Below are 21,831 nucleotides of genomic sequence, written 5' to 3'. Positions count from 1 at the left end.
ATTTTCATTATACTCTTTCATCGTGTTATGATTGTGTATGTGAGAGTTCTTGATGCAATTGTTGTGTTCTACAATTGCATTGGTGTGGTTTTACCATGGTTTATTAGAACGCGCAAAATAACAAATCTTTCTGCCGCATTCCCTCTTGAGACTCTGGGGTGCACCATAACCAGGGTTTGGAGAGGAATACGTAAAAGTAGTGAGTGCACTGACCAATGAGCTTTCCAATCTGGGTTAGATTCCCAATCAACTATAAACTGTTGGATTTGCACTTTCCAGGTGGGGTTTAGCATGTTGTGCCTTTGCTGATATTTCTTCCTTCACAAAATGTGCTGTCTCTTTGGTTGTTAAAATCTGTTTTCAAGAAGAGTAGAAATTGATTGCCCTGACTATTGCTGGGAAGGCAAAGGAAAACCATGCAATGTAATATTTTCATGAGTGCTTTGGCAACATTGAACCTGCCTTCAGACAGCACACCAAGCCAACCCCCAACCCTCTTATCCTCTTATTGGTATTGATATAAAAACAATAAATAAATAAATTGCCCCTTATTGGTGTTGCCTGCTCCGTCCTTCACAGCGATTCTGGGTGAACACTGCATTCTGGAAACAGCCTTATGGTCCAGTGTTCCTCCTGATTGGTGGAGAGGCGTCTCTCTCAGAATATGATGTTCTGTCCGGTGAGTCTGACGTCGTTGTGCTTTATTGCACATGTTTTTTTTTTTTCCCCCCCCCTTCAAATCCTTGTTCTCCCTCGTAAATATATATTTAAATTGCATATGAAACTGTTCTTGTAGCTTGCAGTTAATGTCCTGTAGTTTTGGGATTTTAATACTTTTGTTTGTGCCGTTGAACCTGATACAACACTTGCCTCTCCCTGACTATCGTCTCTCTCATTATGAAAAGGTCTCACCTCCACAGAGTTGGTATTTACGTGAAGAACTCAATCCATTGCTGCCCCTGTTCTGTATTAACTACCCCTCCCCCCCCCCCCCAACCCCTTGGAATACATTTAGTTGTGAATTGTTATTTTTAACCACCACCTGTTTCTTTGTGATGTACCATCAACCTAAGGCTGGTGACTCCACATACACCTCTTTCCATGAACATGACCAACTTTAACTCCTCACAACCCTCTCATTCTCATATGTAGCACTTTCAGCTGCCACTATTTCAGTGGATGTGACTTGAGACTCATAAGAAACCCATACTCCCTCATATGACTAATGGTATTCCGGCATCAAGACAAAGCTTCACAACCTTGAAAAGCTTATACAACACTTGTTATGGGGATAGGGGAGTTGGGGGGCCTTTGTATTTGTCATTAAATTGTTTACAGTTCATGAAGCTGCCTTATTTTTGTCTTTGGTGGGAAGATAGCACCACATGGTGAACTCCTAACTGCCCTCTATAGAGCGCAAACCTCCCTCTGCCAGGCTTAACAGTAATTAAATGGAATGACAGGGGCTCAAACTCAACACATTAAGATCTCAAGCCAGCCACCTTAACTGTTAAGCCAGCACCAGGCTTGTATCCCCGCTGATAGGCCAGATCTGCATATGGACCTGAACCAAAATCGAATTTGCTTATTCTTGTCACCCACTCAACTAATCCACCAAGTTTTGTTGTAATCGATCCACAACATTTTGATACCATGCTATATATTGTCGCGTTCCTGGCGATTAAAATCTTTCCCAGGAACGGATAGCCGAACAAGCTGTTACTCCGAAGCGTTCAAGCTGTATGGCGGAGTTAATACACGCGTTGGGGGTGGGGAGGGGGGGGGGAGGGGAGGAGGAGGAGGAGGATTCTGAAGAGCACTTACCTGCACGGATCCCACCGGCAGTCTCCAAACCCTGCAGAAAATAACTCGCATGAAACGGATTTAAAATTTACAAAAAGAAACATGTTTTATTAAAAGAAATGCCAGTAGCAAAAACGCACGATCAAATAATTTCCTAAATTGGGACGTCCCCACAAACAGACATGAAACACGGACACAGGGAAAGATAACTGAAAATAATGTATGTGTGGGTGCACTTAACTCTGATCACTGGTGGGGTCTCGTCAGGGGTCGTCAAAATTGTCCGGCGCATTGGTGGGAACCGCCCGGTCGTTGGCGGGACCCACTCGCTCCCGTGCTGCTCGGCCTCCGGACGCCCTCGCTCACGAGGCGGAGCGCAACAGGCCTTCCACGCGAATCAAATGGGCTCGCTCCTCCAGCCGGGCCTGTCCCCGTCCCCGGTGGGAAGCTGCTGCCCTCGGTCCGTGGCCCTGCCATTTTCCTCTGCACATCCACCAGTGGTGTCTCTGAACACTGCCGGTCCGATCGCTTCCTTGAGCCTGTGGTCCAAGCACGATCGTTTGCTTTATTGTCCAGAACATGAATGAATGAATGAATATGAATGATCGTTTTAAGGCCATTTTCCCCGCTAAAGCGGGGGTTAGCCTTGCGGGCCCCATGACAATCATGGTTCCCTGTTTGAGGCAATGTTTTTATGGCCGGATGCCCTTCCTGACGCCAACCCTTGGTCGCCTCTTACAATACGCAGGGATACGGTGTACCTATTCTAAATCGGGGTACATACCGTGATCATTCATCCCAGCAAGCTGGTACTCAATTTGCCGACCTCGGAATGATGACAGGCCCAGAACGAGGGAGACAAATGCCGACTGCCGCGATAGAGAGCAGAGGGCAAAGAGTGAAGAGGGCCAAGAGTGAAGAGAAGAGAGCAGAGAGCAGCGAAGAGGGAAAAGAGCGAAGAGAATAGAGCAGAGGGCAAAGAGCAAAGAGAGCGAAGAGAAGAGAGCAGCGAAGAGAAGAGAGCAAAAATGTCCGTGAATGCGTTATCACCCAGGCTCTCTGGTCATTTGTCCTCTTCGCCAATCAGCGAGTTGCTTCTTACCAGTCCTGTCAATCAAGAACCCTGACCAACCCTGGCTCCTCGGAGCATGGCCTCGGCCTGCCCGTCCTGTGTGTGCCTCCCAAGTCGGGGTTGTCAGCTGTAGGGCTCAATGTCCTGGCTTCCAGTAGGTTTTTATTAATGAGTGTTTAAATGAGGGATTCTAGCCCTACGTGTCTATGGTGCGGTGCCAAAGGAGACAAAGGAATAGATAGAGGTAACGACGTACAAGGGATAATTTTAACCATAATCCCTGAGCTAATTAGCGCAAGGTTCTTGAGGTTCTTCTTCTTTATGACAATCTGAGCATGCTAATTTATGCAAATCTACCTGAACTAAAGTAATCACTGCCTACCCCTACAAACGTAACAATATCGTTTTTGGCCACGTTTCTCAATGGTGAAGAATTGCTTAAAACAATTGTAGTATTCAGATCAGGATCTTCACCAAAATCTAAACAATTCATCCTTGTCACAGACCCAACCTGTCCACCAAATTTAGTCCAAATCCATTAACTTTTTAAGATACCCTGCTCTCGCATGGACAGATAGAGGTGAAAACATATACTCCATCAACCTTCGGTGGCACAAGTTAAAACTGGTTGTTTTTGTGAACCAGGGTCGCATGACTTTTGCACTTTCTGGTTCAAATTTTGCTTGAACAACTTGGTCAGTCTTGGGACATAAACAGCCCAATGAGTAAGTGCTCGAACAAAGACATGCACATGTTACAGTATATGTCAGACCCCCACTACAACAACAACAACATGCATTTTAAGGCCATTTTCCCTGCTAGAGCGGGGGTTAGCCTTGCGGTCCCCATGACGATCTTCTCCATTTTGCCCTATTTTCTGCATCTCTCCTTGTTAACCCCCTTGCCCACATTTCCTCTTCCACCATCTTTAGCCAAGTCTTTCTCGGTCTTCCCCATCCTCGACTTCCTTCTACATTCATTTCCATCACTCTTCTCAACCAGTCACTTTCATCCTTCCTCAACACATGACCAAACCATCTCAACCTGTTTCTCTTCACAGCATCCATCACAGGCTCTATTCCCATCTTTCGCAATTCATCATTTGTCTTCCTCTCTCTCAACGACACTCCGCACGTCCACCGAACCATTCGCATTTCCACCCTTTCCAGCCTTCGTTGCTGCTCTACGTTCATTTCCCATGTCTCGCTCCCATAAATCATAACACTTCTCACACATGCAGCATACACCTTTACCTTCAGCTTCAACGACACTCCCCTCCTCATCAGCACGCCACTCAGTTCCCGAAACTTCTTCCATGCACATCTCACTCTTGCAACCGTTGCCGAGTCTGATCCACCTTCTCCATTCAGCATGTCTCCGAAGTAGCAAAATGTTTTCACACCTTCCAGCTTCACGCCATCTCCAAGATCCAACAACATTTCCTCCATCTGCAGCTCCCTCTGTGCAAACCTTACATTTGAATGTAGCTGCCACACTGGTTAATGACCCTCTCAGACCACTACATTTTTGATGAACCCACTCAGCACACATTGTACATTGAATGGAGTTAACTCCAACACCCTTCCTGCACACAGCACATGGCCACTTCCCAGTTCTTTCCACCTCACCACATGCTTTACCACTTGCCATCACCTTCGTCTTTCCTATATTCATCTTCAGACCTTTTGTCTCCATACATTCTTTCCACTTGTTCATCTTTTCCATCAGGATCTCTCGATGTCTCCATGTCTCTCGGTCCCTGCTCTCAAATGTTGTGTTTGTGTCCTTCCCCCTCTCCCCATCTTGTCTACCGCTCCCGATTCCCGATGTTATATGTTTTATGTGTCGGTTTGTCTTTCTGTGTGATTAATGTTCGCTCTTTCACGAGCCTCGATCTTGTATACAAAAAAAAAGAAAAAAAGAAAAAAAGTCCATCCATACTTTCCGCAATCAACACCAGATCATCTGCATACAACAACTCCCACGGTAAACCCTCCTTTACCTTCTGAGCCAGCACCTCCATCACAGCTACAAATAGTAGTGGACTTAGTACTGACCCCTGATGCACTCCCTCCTTCACCTCAAACTCACCACTGTTCCCGTCCTTCATCCTTAGAGCTGTGCGCACACTTTTGTACATTGCCATCACAACTCTGATCAACCATTCTTCCACTCCTAACTTCCTCAATGCCCATGTCAATACTTCGTGTGGAACCCAATCGAATGCTTTCTCTAGATCAACAAACCCAAGAAACAACTTCTTCCTCTTCTCCATGTACTTCTCCTGCAACTGCCTCACAATAAAGAGCGCGTTTGTCGTTCCTCTTCCTGGCATAAATCCAAACTGCATTTCGTCGATCTTCACCTTCTTCCTTATCCTCCTCACCCAACACCCTTTCCAATACCTTCATTCCATGCTCCGATAACTTTATCGCTCGGTACGAGCCACACTCCAGAGGGTCACCTTTCCCCTTGTATAGAGGGACGAGGGTACTCGGTTCCCAATCCACTGGAATGCGGCCTTCTTTCACCACCAGATTACAGATCTCTGTCATTCTCTTCACACCCCAACTTCCTGCTGCCTTCAACATATCTCCCACAACTCCCGTCGGCCCTCCCACTTTTCTACTCTTCATTGCTTTTATCGCTTCCTCAACCTCCTCCTCAGTTATCTTCTCTGCCGGTCCTAAAACTGGGTTACTCTCTATGTTGCCATCAAATTCATTCTCTGTATTCAACAGCATTTCCATATATCTTTTCCATCTTTCTTTAATTCCATCTGGGTCCACAACGATTTGTCCCACTTCATCCTTCAAGCAACTCACCCCCATCACATCACACCTCTTTCGCTATCTGCTTTGCAATCCTGAATACTGCTCTCTGACCCTCTTCTGAATCCAAGCGTTCTCCGAACATTTTCCTACATGCCTCCTGCACCTTTGCTACCTCTTTCTTTGCAGCCTTCTTGGCTGCCTTATAACTTTCATGCTCTGCCTTTTCTGCTCCCGTACTCTTCGCCTTCTGCCACTCCTTGTACTTCTTCCTCTTCTCGTCAATCCTCTTTCCAACTTCATCATCCCCCCACCATGTTTCTGAGTGCCTTGGTGGTCCTTTTGTCCATCCACGTACCTCGCCAACGGCTCCCAACAGACTATCTTTCATTGACATCCAACCACGTTCAAGCTCAACCACATCATCGTCTACCCTACTCGGCCTCTCTTTTAATGCCTCCCTTACTGTCACCTCTTTCAACCTCCACACCTTCATTCTCGGTTGGTACTTCACCCGCCGAGCTCTCCTCGCACCTTTCACCCTTATCTCGCAGACAACCAAGTGGTGCTGTGAAACAGCCTCCTTCCCCGGGATCACCTTTGTGTCCCGGAGGTGCCCCCTATCTTGCCTACGCACCATCAGGTAGTCGACGGTTGTCGTCGACCCACCTGACGTGTATGTAACAAGCTTATTATCCTCTTTCTGGAACTGAGTATTACAAATCAACAAATCAGCTCCATCAGCAAACTCCAAAATCCTTTCACCTTCTCCATTTCTCACACCATATCCGTAACCCCCATGAACTCCCTCAAAACTGTCCATACTCCTTCCCACACGTCCATGTAGGTCTCCTCCTACCACAACAACTTCCTCATCTTTCACGTTTTCCATCAGCTTCTCTGTCGCACACCAGAACTTGTCCTTCTCTTCATCGCTCCGACCAACCTGCGGAGCATATCCCGAGATGACGTTCACCAAGAGCTTTCCAATCATCATTTTCACCATCATCAACCTATCACTCACTCGAGTCACACTCACCACACTGTCTACAAACTCCTCAGAAAACAGGACACCAACACCATTCACGCCCTCCGGGCACCCTTGCCACACAAACTTGTATTTCTGTCCCTGCCTCCCCTTCACCATTCTCACACCACTTCCCTTCCATCTCGTCTCTTGCACACAACATATGTCCACTCTTCTTCTGACCAATACTTCCACCACTTCTCCTGATCTCCCTGTCATTGTCCCTACATTCCATGTCCCAAACCTCAGAAACCGATCTCCACTTCGGGCTGTACCCTGCCAATATGTAGTTGTAATTGTCATGGTTCTCTTTTTGAGGCAATGTTTTTATGGCCGGATGCCTTTCCTGACGCCAACCCTCTTCGTCGCCTCTTACGACACGCAGGGATACGGTGTACCTATTCTAACCAGGGTACACACCGGGAGCGAAATGTGCAGGTATTATTACCCTCTCCCTGAATACCTCCGGGAGATCGATCAAATTTGAAGGATTTCGTAATATTCTGAAATCCTGCAAAATATTATGACCAGCAAAAGAAAAGAAACGAAAACATGGATATTGGAGAAAGTCTTCCACCAGAGTACCAAAACTTGTGTGATCATGCAGCCCTACCTAGCAGTACTTTATCACCTGAAGGAAGAGGACTATACTGCATGAACAAACTACCATAATTGGCGATTTACTAGGATGAAAACATGGATGACTATGATATGGAAGTCAGAGCATACAGCATCAATGACAGGTTGCCTGGACCACTTGTCTGCCTAGATGAAAATCTTGATCTGGAGTGGAAGGGGAAGTGCGAGATGTGCATATCTTGCATCTGCTGTCAAAGCGATACTCTCCTGTTTCCATGGCACCATGATGGAGAGTACTTTCAAAATCATGGGAAACATTTTGGATGATACGTCCCAAAATATGATAGAGCCATAATGTGTTATGCAGACAGGAAGGCTGATCTATTGTTTAAGAGCATGACATCTGTTGACATTATTTGTGTCTTTCCTCTTTTTATTCTGGCCCCAAAGGGGATTAGACAATTGCCATGTGTCTGTCTATATATTTTTGCTTTAAAATGTTTTTTTTTCTGCAACTGCTTGTCTGATCAATGCAAAAATTTAAACATGAGAGGGACTCTCCACAGATAATATTTTATTGCTAACTCTGACATCGTCGCATGGTATGGCAGCTATACGAGATTAAAGGGAAAAAAAATTGGACATGATTTTCTTGCAAATCACTTCACAAAAAAATTGAAACCTTACATGTCATAAAGTCTCCATGGGGTATATAGGACCATAACAATGATGTCATTGGTGAAGTGGTATTCCAGCCATGATATTAATTGAAATATTTATCTGACACTTTATATATCTGATTTATGACCTGATGCGAGGGAAGAATTAAATTTGTGATGTTCATAAACCCATGCCAAGAAACTGACATAATAGGGTGCATGGATGATACTGGTATGTGGGCCATAATGGCAGTGAGCTAATCGCACGTTCAGTTGGCGATGGTATTTTTGTTCAGAATGAAGACGTGAGGCGAGATCATGTGCTGTACGAGTGCTGTTATTTCTATTTGTGTTTTGTGCTTTATAATGGTGTTTTGCTGTTTTACCAGAAATAATGACATTATTATGAATTTGGACTCATTCAGGCGAACATGTGGATTTGGCGACAAAGTTTGGTGCGCTGGTCGTAGCTGCTGAACATCGATTCTATGGAGAGAGTATCTGTGCCGCTGGGCTAGAAATGTCTAATCTGCAGTACCTGTCCAGCCAACAGGCGTGAGTTTTGTTTGACGTTTCTAATAGTCTGTCAGAAATGCACCGCACTTGATCGCTGCCCAATCGCTCTCCACTCCAGTATTCATGCAAGCAGTTTGCAAGTATTTGGAGTTGTTTAAATAATTCTACAGTTGAAAGGTTTTTTTTTTGGTTGGCTTATGGAGGATCTTGTACATGTATCGCATCCAGGACAAATACACTCTATTAGACATCAGTGCACTTTAGCATGACTTTCAGGGGCATACATAGATGATAGACAAGAATGCATGGTGGCCTATATGGGGTGTTAAATTGGGTTCCCTGTATCATGGGCCAAATGGGAACACTAACTAACCAAGAAACCCAAAATATTTTGTGCAAACCTTCTTGGAGAACTGGAGAAGGCCTTGCTGTTATCCTGCATTTTTATAGTTTTGAGAAATACTGCAATTCCATAACGTTTGTTCCTAAATATATATTCTCATGACACTATCTCCTGTAATGATTTATTTGGCAAATATGGTGGGATGTGCAATGTCTCAAACTGCATTTTCACAAGCCACACTTATTCAGTAACACAACATTTGTGTGCACTTTCTTCTACGTAGCAATGGATGAATGACATTAATCTTGATCACAAGATCAGGGTTAGCTCACTGTACATCTCCTGTTTTATGTCTGGTAGCTCACCCTGATGTCCAAACGTTTAGCGAATGCCGCGCTGCTTGGCCTCCGCACGCCCTCGCTTTTCACAGCCTCGCTTTCACAGTTTCTTGGCATGGGTTTATGAACATCATAAATTTAATTCTTCCCTCACCTGGGTTCCCTCCTGGATAGGCTTCAAATATTTCTGTGTGTTTTCAAGTAGTGTGTACAGTATTTGCATGTAATGTTACTGCATGTTGTACCTTGAGAAACTGGTATAGCTGGTATTCCTCAAGGACGTGTTCTGGGACCAATCCTTCGATATACACTTTGTACAGCAATGGCATGACTTGGTCACTGGCAAAACCATTGTAGCACATTGCACATGACCCCATTCTGTGCAGGGTATGTCCACACTGCTCTGCCAGGCCAGGCTTTGGCAGCATCCCTCTGCTCATCTGGAGAAAATAAGCAACTGATAATCTTCTTGGAATACCTTTTCAATTTTACCCATCATAAAGGTAAGCAGGCACATTCCCCAATCAAATTATTCAGTCAGCTACTTGGGGAGAAGTCTCCAGAGCTTCTGTGCCTCACTATCAGCTACAGCTTGTCTTGCACAGAAACGTCTCCAAGCTGTCCTGCAAAGTCGGTGGCTGTCTCGCAATTATCTGCAGGGCCAAGTGTTTGCTCTGCTGTCCTCACTGTAGAACAGTGTATAAAGCCTTCATTTGGAGTATCGGACTTGTGCTGCTTCTTTTGATATAACTCCCGTCATCCCCCATTGAGGACCTGGAATTTAGGCCCCCTGTCATTGGAATCCCATGACAGGAAGCTGGGTCACAGTATCTGCTTCTTGCTAATCATATAGGAAGGTCGATGGCCTTTTTTCCCCTTTTTTGCCAGCTCTATTCTTCTCTTGCTCATTTCACTTCTTACCGAGCTCCATCCAGACCCTGCTCCTTCAGGTCAAATGTGTTCTGATCAAAACTATTTATTGTTACCATCCCCAAGTCAAAACTTGTCTGTGGAAGCCTCCATTCCATCATAACCCTCTTTCACCTGATGCATGCATCGGTCTGGAACTATCTTCCTAAATCTGTTGCCTCACTCTCTTCCCGACAACATTTTAAATCTGCTGCCTGCCATGACCTCTTGACCTATTCATTCTCCCCTACTGAGTTATACCACTGACACCCCCTTTCTCACTCTTCTCCTGCTATTCCTCCCCTTGTGCTGTGGTGCATTTGTTTTTGTTCTCCTGTTCCCTTTACCTCGTTCTGTCTGGTGATCCAATGCCATTTTTTCTGCTCTTCCATGAGCCTCAACACATGTTTAAGGAAACGAGTCCTTTGTATAAAATACGAGTATTATTGCAGAAAGATGACGTGGCCATGTTTTAACTTTTTAAAATCTCATGAAAGTGTGTTGTTTTATTTTTTTTCAAAATGTAATGATGGAAAAATTATAGCTGTTAGAAGTTTCCGTTTGTGTGGATTGCATTAAATTGATTTCTCATGAACTCGATTTTTTTTTCTATAACTAACCTTCTTTATCTTTACATTATCCTCACCAGGTTGGCTGATTTGGCTGTCCTTCACGCAAACCTGTCTCACCGTTTCAATCTTCCACGCAATCACACCTGGATCTCCTTTGGAGGCTCATACCCAGGCTCGCTCTCTGCTTGGTTTCGCTTGAAGGTACACACTCTGCCGCCTCAGATGGTCCTTCTTTCCCCATGTGGAACTGACTTCCCTCCAATCGTGTGCAGACAGTTACCAAACTTGAATGCAAATGCAACCACGACCAAAACTTTTTTCTGGAAGATTTTGTAATTGCATAGTCCTTGGTTTTTATTTATTTATTTTGCATGAGCTCGATCCACCTGTGCTTTCAGTCACTCCGATTCGCACCATGGCATGCATTGGCACAGTTGGAGATTCCCTGTTTTTAGGTCAGGTAAGTATTTTGGGACTGCTACTGGTAACATGTAACCCAGTGCTACCTGCCGCATGATCGGGTTGTTGGCGACTAAACCGACACCAGTCACTGGCTTTGCTTGTGAGGAGGGTGACTGGGACACCCTGCCAGGACTAAAAACAATGCCTGACAAAGGGTGGATGGCCAATGGCCATCCAGTAAGGAGTTAGTGGCTTAATTTAAAAAATTAAAAAAAACACCCGTTCAAGTCACACTAAGACTTTAAAAATGGAACATGCTGCTTCCTTGCTTGAAAAGGATACATCACGGACAATCCCCATCAGTTGGCAACCATGGGGAGGAGGAAATTGCTCTTGAAGAAATGCCCCCCTGAGTACGGTGAGAAAATCAGCGCCATTGTTGTGACGTCGCTGGTACCCAGAGTATCCCAGGAAGTGATGGCATTTCCCCCCAGCTCAGTGGCTGTGTTAAATGTTTGTCTGTGTCTCTGTCAGCTCTATTACCAGCCTTGGCCAAAGTATTTAAAAAAAAAAAAAAAAAACACCAAACTGTAGAGCTAACTGTCCTGTACATGTCAGCTGGTTTGGCATTTTCATTTGCTGGAAACTTCAGTATACAGTCCAGCACACAAGATGGTTTATTGCCACCTTGAAAATGTCAAGAACAGTTTGCACAGCTGACACCACACGAGTTGTCACCTTTGTTGCAACCAATCAACTAACTTTCAGTGATCTGTTGTCATTTTGCAATTATTTAAATTTGCTTAGTTTATTTACAATAATAATGTTGAACCACCCATTTTTGCTCTATGCCATTCATATATGAATTCCTTGGATTTCTTGTTTTTCTACCTCCTGTGGCTCTAATTTAAAACTTGTCTTTTGAAAATGCTTAACACCCTGTCATATAGTAACATACAATGTCTGTGTTCCAGTCCTGAATATTTCCTTTGCTTGTCATCTAAAATCATAATCATCTAAAATGCAACATGAGGAATGAGGCCTTCCCAGGGCCTGAAGTATTTTTTCTTCATGATATTTAATAATCTTTGAACATTTTTTTATTAAGGACCAAGTTGTGATGTTTTCAAGCTTTATAGGCTCGCCCGCATTATCGATATAGTACTCGTACTTTATAGACGTGCATTCTTCATTGTACAACCTTGAAAGACATCTATGCATTCTAATAGTACCTACTTTATGGATGGGCATGTATGGACAGTCTGGCAAACGGACCCAAATGCAATACCCTTGCGTTCTGGAAAATCATCTCTACTAGCCGAAACCCGTGGAACATCCACAGAAGGGAGGATGTGGTGTATGGATAGAGTGTACCATTATGGATGGCATAGGGGATTTGCTTGTCCGAGTAAGAGTTAGGAAGAAAGATGAGAATGAAGAGTGCGTATATGAACAACGATCGCCGACACCGGCACAAATGCATGCTCTGGATTGTCCACTCAGCGGACGGCTTGCTTCGCCTTCGCCCAGCAGACGCCAATACGATGGCGTCGTAAGATGGCGTCGTATCGGCAGTTAATCGGATGCTTTTGGGCCCCAACGTCGGCTAATTCAGATTTTTCGAGTATAGCTGTACGTGATAAACAAAGAGCGCGGTTCGTAGATCGTAAATCCATTAGTGCCGTGGGCATCGGGTCACTGGGTGCGGCGTAAAAGGGATAACAAAGTCGAGTCCTTACGCTATTATTATATAGATCCTTTTGCTGATTGCTCTACCTTTAGATACCATCATCATTTAGTACCATCTCTCAACCCTCAGATCGTCAGACAGCAGCCTCTTCACTCTCTGCCGACCTGGATAAAATCACAAACTGGTCAAACACTTTGAACATGTCTTTCAATCCTGATAAATCTCACGCTCACTTGGCCCTTCCCCTTCCCTCCCAAACAAAAAAGTTCTGCAGGGCGCACAAGATCTGCCAGCAAAGCCCCTTCCGGTGAAACTGCCAAAATCAACTCACCGCTCACCTTCACTTTCATTCCACTTTTTCCCCACCTCTGGATTCCTCCCTCAAGGTCTTCAAACCAGCTGTCCACCACCATCTATCTTTCCCCATCCAAAACCATGATCTTTCTACCCCTGTTAATCCACCCCAAACCCACTTCTTCAAATTCCCTGTTTTGTCCTGAATGTCCCTGTAATGTCCCTGTAGTGTCCATTTTGTTTATCCCATGTACCCATATTTTTATCCAATATTTTGTTTATCATTTGTTTATCCCATATTTTGTTTATCCTCAGTGTCTCCTGCTCCCTTTGTTTTATATGTTAGCTCTTATACGAACCTTGACTTGGTATCCAGAAAACCCCTCTCCAATAGTGTGGGTAACTGAGCCATGACCATCAGGTTTTGAAATATTTTTTTTCTCCCTGTTTATGAGAAATTGATAGTAAATGTTGTATTATAATTAAAAGTATGCGGAATGAAGTACAGATTTTGGATCTGTGATTTGTCATTTGTTGTTTTCCCAATGACCATGACAACTGAAAACGCTTTCTTTCCCGTACGCTATTGTTGTGGGTTTATCGATAATTATAGATTGAACATTGTGTGGAACTGTTTGATTGGGCTATGCAAGGCTAAACTCTTGTGTATAGTTTGTAGCCATGACGTCTGAAAAACCAGGGAGTGGTGTTAATTACACTTGCAAAACGTGATTGATTGGGAGAATGATTCATAAGATCCTTCATTCATATCCTATCGACTAACTATTTCCATGCTCTCGTTATCAGCATTGTGTGTGACCTCCAATCATGAAAAAGTATTAGACATATTTTTCTGTTTTAACTGAGAATAAATTTGCCAAGTTTTGAGCAATAATGGGTATTAATTTATTCACTATTCTCCTTTCCCTTTTTACTGAGAAAAAGTGCTCCGCAAATCCGAAGGGGTTGCCTGAAAATGATTTGCGTAACCTATTTTTAGGTTTCACAAGATTTTAAATTTGTGTATCCCAGACTCGCTAGTTGAATGATAGTATTAAATGCAAGGGCGGTCTTGATGATTCTGGGAACTTGGGCAAACGTCAGAATGGGGACTTCCCCTTTTTGAAGCAATGTTTTACGGCCGGATGCCCTTCCTGACGCCAACCCTTTTTGCCGCCTTTAACGACAAGCAGGGAATTACCAGTGAACTGGTACTCAATTTGCCGACCTCGCTTCAATTCAATTCGCTAGTTGAATGATAGTATTAAATGCAAGGGCGGTCTTGATGATTCTGGGAACTTGGGCAAACGTCAGAATGGGGACTCCTACACACACCCTTTATGCCACACAATCCACCCTGAACAAGAATAAAGCGTCCAATTTTCACAATGCATGCACCGCAGTTTGAGATTTGACTTAACTATTCACCATTATTCACCAAAACGAAACACAAAACGTAGCGCTTACTTAAAAAAAAAATTAAATAATTGACATGATAATCATGTAATGACTCTATTCATATGACATATCGGTGTGAGTGCCTTGTATTGGGCTCAAAAAACAACATACTCCAGCGTTTAGCTAGCTATGACTTGGAAAAAAATGAGGTTAGTAAGGTAGAAATGTTTTTACCTGTTAGACCTCCAGCACAGCTGCTTCATTCTCTATTTTAATTTTGAAGAAATTCGTAACTTTTTGTAAACTTGTCATTTCTTCTTTGCTTTTATTTTTTGGGGTTTTTCTGCCCCACTTGGATAATTTTGTTTCATTGCTTCTGGCTTACTTTGCCCCTGGTAGGCCATAAAATAACGCTGGCTCAATTGATGACGTGTGCATCATTCAAAAATAAAAATAAAAAGACCAACGAATAGCGCTAGCTAGTTTGATCGCGTGTCGACATGTGGCCGTCAATAACAAATACATCTTATGAATGCGAGTAGTATAGCTCATTTATGAAGAGAAGGGAGACATGTGGAACTAGTTGTTGGATTGTTTTTGCTATCGGAGAAAATTGAAAATACAGCAGATGGAAACACTATCGGATTTTCCATTCTCTGCACTGGGTGATGTAATTGATGGATTCTTCAGTAGTCATGTAGTATATCACCCACACCTGCCGTGGGGCCCTGGGAAATTGCCCAGACTACCCCATAGGTAAGACTGCCCCTGGGTAAATGTTGTCTCTTTATTATTATGTGGTGTGATTTGAAAATGTTGGATCTTGCGTTTGCAGTTTCCGCACCTAGTGTTTGCTGCTGTGGCTTCCTCAGCTCCAGTGAGAGCCCAATTGGATTTCCAAGATTACAACAAGGTAACTTGCTTTACATTGTCACATTGTCACCTTATTAGCTTGTACTTATGATCTAAAAAATTTGGGTTTTATTTTGTAAACCTTCTATTATTCTGGTCGTGATGAGTTTAACTCTGTTTCAGGTTCATGATTTTGTGGCATTAAATTAAGGAAACAGTGAAAACTATTTTCTCTGTACCTCAATTACCATCTAATATGTAAGTTTAAGTTCCAAATTCTTCTGGTCAGCAACTCTGAGCACCTTTACTTGCTACTGAGTAGTGCTTGGCGAGTGATCATCCAGGTCGAGGTTGACGGGGATTTATTGAGCCTCTGCTCTGGTGTTAATGCATTGAGACCTTAAAGCCTGCACTGCCAAAGTGTTGTCAATAATTGGTTGTCTCATCAAGAATCTTTTGCAAATTGAATACCTTGCCGATGGAAAAAGACCGATGAGCATATGCAATGCTTTGGTGGTCGGTGTCCTGATACATGGGACAGAAACATGTGCCCGAAATGATACAATTGAAAAAGTTTGACACGATCAAATAATACAACCAGGAATTAAAGAAACTGGAATTGTTGGTGAAGTATCTCCAAAATGATTCGAAATAGTCTAGTAGGAAGACTAGGTCCCCCTGCACCCCCCGGAGATATACTTCTAATCAGTGTTTCTAGATTGGAAAAAATGTGTAGAAAATGACTAGCTATGGCCCCAAGCTGAAAAAATGTCCCACATACCATTTTTATGCAAATTATTGCTGCAAATTTTATGCAAAATTATGCAAATTTTATGCAAATTTTTGATGAGGAGTAGAGTTGAGGGGTCTTTGAGGGCTTCATCGAGGTGCTCTCGGTTGCAAGACTGGGTCATTCTGAGAAGCACAGCAGGGTCAGAGATCATGATGTTCTCCTCCTCAGTGAATCTCTCCATCAACAGCCTCTCCATTGCCTCACACACTGTTTTGAGGCAAAAGAGGGACTTTGCGTAGGCCTTTCCACTGAGAACACCTTTGAGAGATCCACTTGTTACTAGTTGTGCCTCAAAGAGAATCTCTGCATATCCAGAACCACGCATCTTGTGTCCAGTGAGCATCCCGATGTAGTTCATGGATGTGTGGAAGGGTCCAATCGTTACTACATGACTAGCAAATTCATTTGGCCAGCGCCAGATGATGGGAAGGGCTTTCATGCAGACACCCAGATCAAATGTATTCAGGACCCATCTCTGACCCACCTCAGCAGTTGCTGCCTCGGAACGCTTCAGTAGCTCACGAACAACTGCGTTGTCTGTGATCGGTTGGTGGATAGGCGTGCAGTAGTCGACTGTTGATTTGCTGGGTGGGGGAGAACCAGTTGCAGAGGTGAAACCCCCTAGCCCAGGCACAGGCTGCAGGCCACAGCTTCCGATGTATCTGATGAAGAGCCAGATGTAGTACTCTTGCATCGTAGTGGCATAGACTGTGTCATTCTCTGCTGGCGGTGTGAATGATGAGCCTTCAGGGAACTTCGGGCCAACGCGAGTAAAGTGCAAGGGTGGGAGAGTTTTTGGTGTGTCGACCTTCAGGCTACGCTGTTGTGACCTATTGATGGTAGGTAGCATTCGGTCCTTGCTGCTCTCGAACCCGGGCTTGACCTCCTGCACCATGATTCCTCCAGCACTGTTTACAATGTTGCTGCCGTGCACACTGGTAGTGGTTTTATTCAAGTTGTCCCACTCACAGTGGAATACAAGGTTGCCCTCTCCTGTCACAATTTGTGGTGTACGATAAGTTGAGACTTCATCCAGGACCTTGGCGAGAGCAGTTTCCAACTCCAAGGCGAAATCGTAGCTCTCAGAGTGTCCAAGCCTGTGTAGTATTGTGGTGAGCTGTTTGCTTCGGAACAGGTGCCTTACAGTCACACAGAGGAGAATGTGCTTTGGTAACTTCCATTTTCCATCTGACACTGCACGGCACAGATCTTGTCCAATGGAGAAGACCAGACGCTTCACCTTTTCTGTCTCGATGCCCTCCTTGCCAGTCATTAGCACGCTGAGAAAGCGGACAAGGTCTGGAGGTAGGATGTCTTCAGGATTGAGCTCCATGTCTTCAGCTGTTGGTGGCCATGGTTGGTCTTTACACTCTCTGAAAGCCTGTAGAATACCCTGGCGAAGTTGGAGGGCAACATTTTGGTTCTTGTTTGTGCTTCCGAGTGTGAATGCTCGTGCGAGAGCATTGGAAACTGTTATGTTTGAGCTGTGCACAAGCCAGAAAGAAATGACATCACATTTGTCATGATCAACCTTCGTGAAGTGGATATGCTCCTTGATTGGGTCATTCTGTAGGCGTTTCAGTAGTTTCTCTGACCGATAATTTGAGTTCTCATATCCATTCAGTTTCAGTTCCTCGACATAGAGCAAGCGCAAGGAAGAAAGCTGTAGAACTTTATTCTGCTGGATGACCTGGGTTTGAATGTGTTCCAGTACTGAGTTGAATGCCTTTTCATGGGCGGCTGACATGCAAGCCTGCTCCTTTGGTGCTTCGGCTCTGTGAATCGCACGCTCATAGTTGTAGAATGCTGTGCGGAAAGCTTTAAAACATGACGGATGGTGTTTGGCCTCACATGCAAAGAGGTCTTTGTTTTTCACCTTTCGATGGAGTCGATAGAGACCCATTTTCTCAGCCCGTGTTTCGATTTGCTCCCATGCATTTTCTTTGTTTTTAAAGGATGGGAAGGTTGTAGGCCTCTCAGTATTGCGATGAGCATCTTTGGTCTCAACTTTCTCACAAAATATACACTCTGGCGGGAAGATGGGTTCAGCAGAACCTCCTGGTTTACGAGGAGAGTGATGCCATGATGAGGTTGATGGCCCTGGTTCTGTATCATCTCCCAGACGATGAAAGTGGCGGACAAAGTGCTTATAACACTTGCTGTGATATCCTACTCTTTCTAGGTCATCAGGAAGAGTTGCCGGGATCTGATCACATACTGATTGCATACGACATGGGGAGTCATGCGGTTGGTTGAGACGTCTATCCCGGATCTTTTGAAGCAGTTGCAGTTTTTCTGAAGCAGATCCTTTAATTTTACGGAGGGGCGTGAAATCCCCATGATCAGACATGGATGGTACATGAAGGATGCATGTAGGAGGAGAGCTTTGGGCTGCAGGTTCTACACTCCGTTTTCTTTTGGGCATGCTTGCTGTCGATGTCTACCATCACTGTTAAATGACAAATAAGAAATCACGAATGATGTTAAAAGTGCCTGTGAAAGGAGGCTCTGAGTTTTCAGTGAGGTAACAGAGGTTCTGAGTCATGTTCTACACTAGGGTACTTTTTAGCTGACTAAACCATGTTTAGTGGCATCAAAAGTGCTAATAGCTAAAACATCTAAATTCTTCCACACTAACGTTAGCTATCTAGGCCAATGAAACATTGTGCTAAGTTACTGTAGCTAGCTCAGCTGTCGTGCCTCTTTCTGGTTCAATTCATATACAGAAGTCAACAGATATGTCTCATGTTTGGCATTAACAAAAGTTTAAGTTACACCGACATTAGGAACATACTGTACATAGATGAGGCTAGCTTTAACGTTAGCTAACATGGTGCTAGCTGGCTCAGCTGTTATTCTGCCTGTTTATGATTTCATGCAGAAACTGAAGTCAAGAGTGTGAGTAACATTATAGTTAGCATCTTACCTGGCTAGATTGGAGGATGAATACCAAGAACAACACACAGATGGAATGGAAGACTGAACTTTCAACTGAGGTATTCAATAACATCAACGTTACCAATTGATACGAGCGCGCGACATTACCAATTGATACGAGCGCGCGAGCGCGCATGTTACATGGATGGAAATGTAAAATGGCAGCTATAGCAGCACTAATTTGGATCTCTAGTCTGTCATTTCTGCACTGTGATTGGATAACATAAAAAAATATGTTTGGGAGTTAACAGCAGGAGTTGGTAGATTTTACGTGGGCTGGGTGAGAAACCTTTAAATAAGCAAGTGAAAATCTCTCGCAATACAAAGTCAATGGTGGGAAGAAAAGTTGAGTGGTACCAATGTTACTGCCAATGTCCCGCCCCTATGCAAGACTCAGGAGCATCTTGTTGACATTTAACCTTGAAAATACCTGGGTTTAGACCCCTTATGTACCATGTTAAGTTATCTGCAGTATTAACGTATCCTTATCATTTGTAAAACTGATTATTTTGTAATTACAGCATTAATATGCATACTAGTATACCATAGACACATGTAATCATGTTATGAATAGTTCTATCATGATCTATGCCCTTCAAAACATGGGTCTAGACACCTTCATTTTTCAATTATCTGCAATATTGGCTGAGATATGTCAAAAATCGTTTTTTTGATAATGGCAGCAGTAATTTGCATAAAAATGGTATGTGGGACATTTTTTCAGCTTGGGGCCATAGCTAGTCATTTTCTACACATTTTTTCCAATCTAGAAACACTGATTAGAAGTATATCTCCGGGGGGTGCAGGGGGACCTAGTCTTCCTACTAGACTAAAACATCAGTTGATATGATGTCCACTCCTGCGTCATCAGATGCATATGGTTGCCGAAGCAGTTTCTTGACTCTTGGGAACAATCCTGGTCGGGGCGTCACTCCTACGCAGGACATCAGTTGGTATGAATTGGTCTATTGAAGAGATCTGTTCTGTAGCTATTCAGCAGATTGTTTAGTCAAATGGTTACCTAACACACTCAAGGTGCTGTGGTTATCCACTCTGCGTACCATTCTCAGGGTATAATCTTCGACCGAATGAAATCAGGATTGAAAAGATGCCTCGAAGGCCTGGGATAAGATCATTAGACTGTCGACAGTCACTGTCCTGGGCGAAATTCCTACCCCAATCCACCAGATTTGGCTCATTTGGGGAGGGAGGAAGTGCAGAACATTGTGGATGTACATGGCACATTCGGTTGCCTCCATGCTCTTCAACCAGCTCATTTTAAAAGATTTTGTTGGATCCAACGTTGACAATCTAAATCCAGACTCATCAGTCGTCCTCATTTCCCCATGTTAAGGACAACGTTCTAGGAGTCTACGCCCCCTACTGAACTACAAGAGAACTACAATGGAATGGTAGTTTTGGTTGAGGAACTTTGACCCAATTGGGGATTGAACTTGGAACCAATTGGTCGTATGTGAGTATGGTACTACCGAGCTGTCCCACCAAAACTAAATGAGCTACATGGGTTTGACAGTTTTTAAGATTAATGATATAGCAAAACTTGCAATATTTAATCCTCTCAATACCTGCCTCCCTAGGTGGTGGCGAACAGCTTATCAGATCCCATGATTGGAGGGTCAAAGGAGGTGAGTGGTAAACTCTTAACTCCTCCATTCATCTTTTGAGTGCTTTTTAGATTATTTTGTTTTGATGGTTAACTTGTACACAAAGGAGATGAAGGCAACCAATGGAGCATAAACTGAAAATGTATACAAATGAACAAATGGTGGGATAAGGTAAGGTGACCAATTTTTCTTTTATTTTTTTTCAATGTCTCAAGACTTGCTGCCCCTACATCTAATCCTCCCTTTCTCAGTATGATCTCTGTTGCTTCTTTAACTTCAATCTACCGCGTCATTAAGATTCTGACTTAATAAGTCGATACATATTACATAGAATTTCCCCAGGCAATGCGGTGCGGGGTCCTCCAACTCAAATATTCTAAGCCACTCACGTCTTCAGAGTCGGGCTGGAGTCTAGCGCAAAAGGGTCTTCTTTTCCCATTGATTCTGCCAAGCCCGTTCCCTAGGCTGTGGTTTCGCTGGATAGTAGATAGGGACAGTGGGAATCTCGTTCATCCATTCATGCGCGGCACTAGATGACGAGGCATTTGGCGATAATAGATCGATGCTGAGCTGGTCCAGGACCTAACACCAGCTGCTACTTATTTTTGGGGTAGCTTACATTTCCATGCAGTAAGCCACCCCTTCTGAGCTAAAGCACATTATAGAATTAGACAACTTTGGTCCCTGCCATGTCGCACTGTCATATAGTGTGGCTGTCACGGGGAATGTCCTTACAAGGACAGGACCCTAAATGTGGCGGCCGCACCGATATTCCCCACTACCACTTTGTCTCCTTCGGCGTGAGGATTGCAGAGCCAAGTGCGTGCCTGGAAGGGCTGCCATCCCGTCCTGCCCACCCTACAGTCAGGTTGCACACTGAATGAAAAAGAGCACAGCACACACCACATCACACACACTGCACCAACCTTTCGTTCCAGAGGCTTATGCTTAGGGTTGGGACACCAGCCCAGTTGGCGCACTGTGTTCCCCAACGTGCCCTGTGCCGCTCCTTGCAGCTCCGCCCAGGCAGCTGGACCAAGGCTAGCTGAGCATTCTTCCTCCATGTAGTCTGTGGCGTAGGTCTTCTCGTGGTGTGACATGACTGGAGACCCAAAATTGCAACTCTGCCGGCGCCGATGTTCTGCACATGCAAGTGCGGAATGTCTAAAGGCTCTGAAAGTCTGGGCTGTCAACTCTCGGACCTTCACAGATGAGGGCTCGGTCAGCCTGACTGAGGCCTAGACTGCAAAG

The 21,831-nt window shown here is 44.2% G+C and overlaps 1 protein-coding gene across 1 annotated transcript in view; it reads left to right on the top strand.

The window, feature by feature from the left end:
* Positions 1 to 21,831, top strand: part of LOC137431632 (thymus-specific serine protease) — a 54,038-nt gene that overhangs the window by 15,714 nt on the left and 16,493 nt on the right. Inside the window, exons 3-7 of the mRNA XM_068123172.2 lie at positions 580 to 679; positions 8,337 to 8,466; positions 10,667 to 10,790; positions 15,209 to 15,286; positions 20,554 to 20,601. Coding sequence (XP_067979273.2) covers positions 580 to 679; positions 8,337 to 8,466; positions 10,667 to 10,790; positions 15,209 to 15,286; positions 20,554 to 20,601 — 480 coding nt within the window. The remainder of the gene's footprint in view (positions 1 to 579; positions 680 to 8,336; positions 8,467 to 10,666; positions 10,791 to 15,208; positions 15,287 to 20,553; positions 20,602 to 21,831) is intronic.

Source organism: Myxine glutinosa, chromosome 1 (genome assembly GCF_964187855.1).
Source record: "Myxine glutinosa chromosome 1, kmMyxGlut1.1, whole genome shotgun sequence".
Taxonomy (NCBI): domain Eukaryota; kingdom Metazoa; phylum Chordata; class Myxini; order Myxiniformes; family Myxinidae; genus Myxine; species Myxine glutinosa.
The sequence above is the reverse complement of the archived record's forward strand: the minus strand, read 5'-3'. Positions and strand labels throughout refer to the sequence as shown.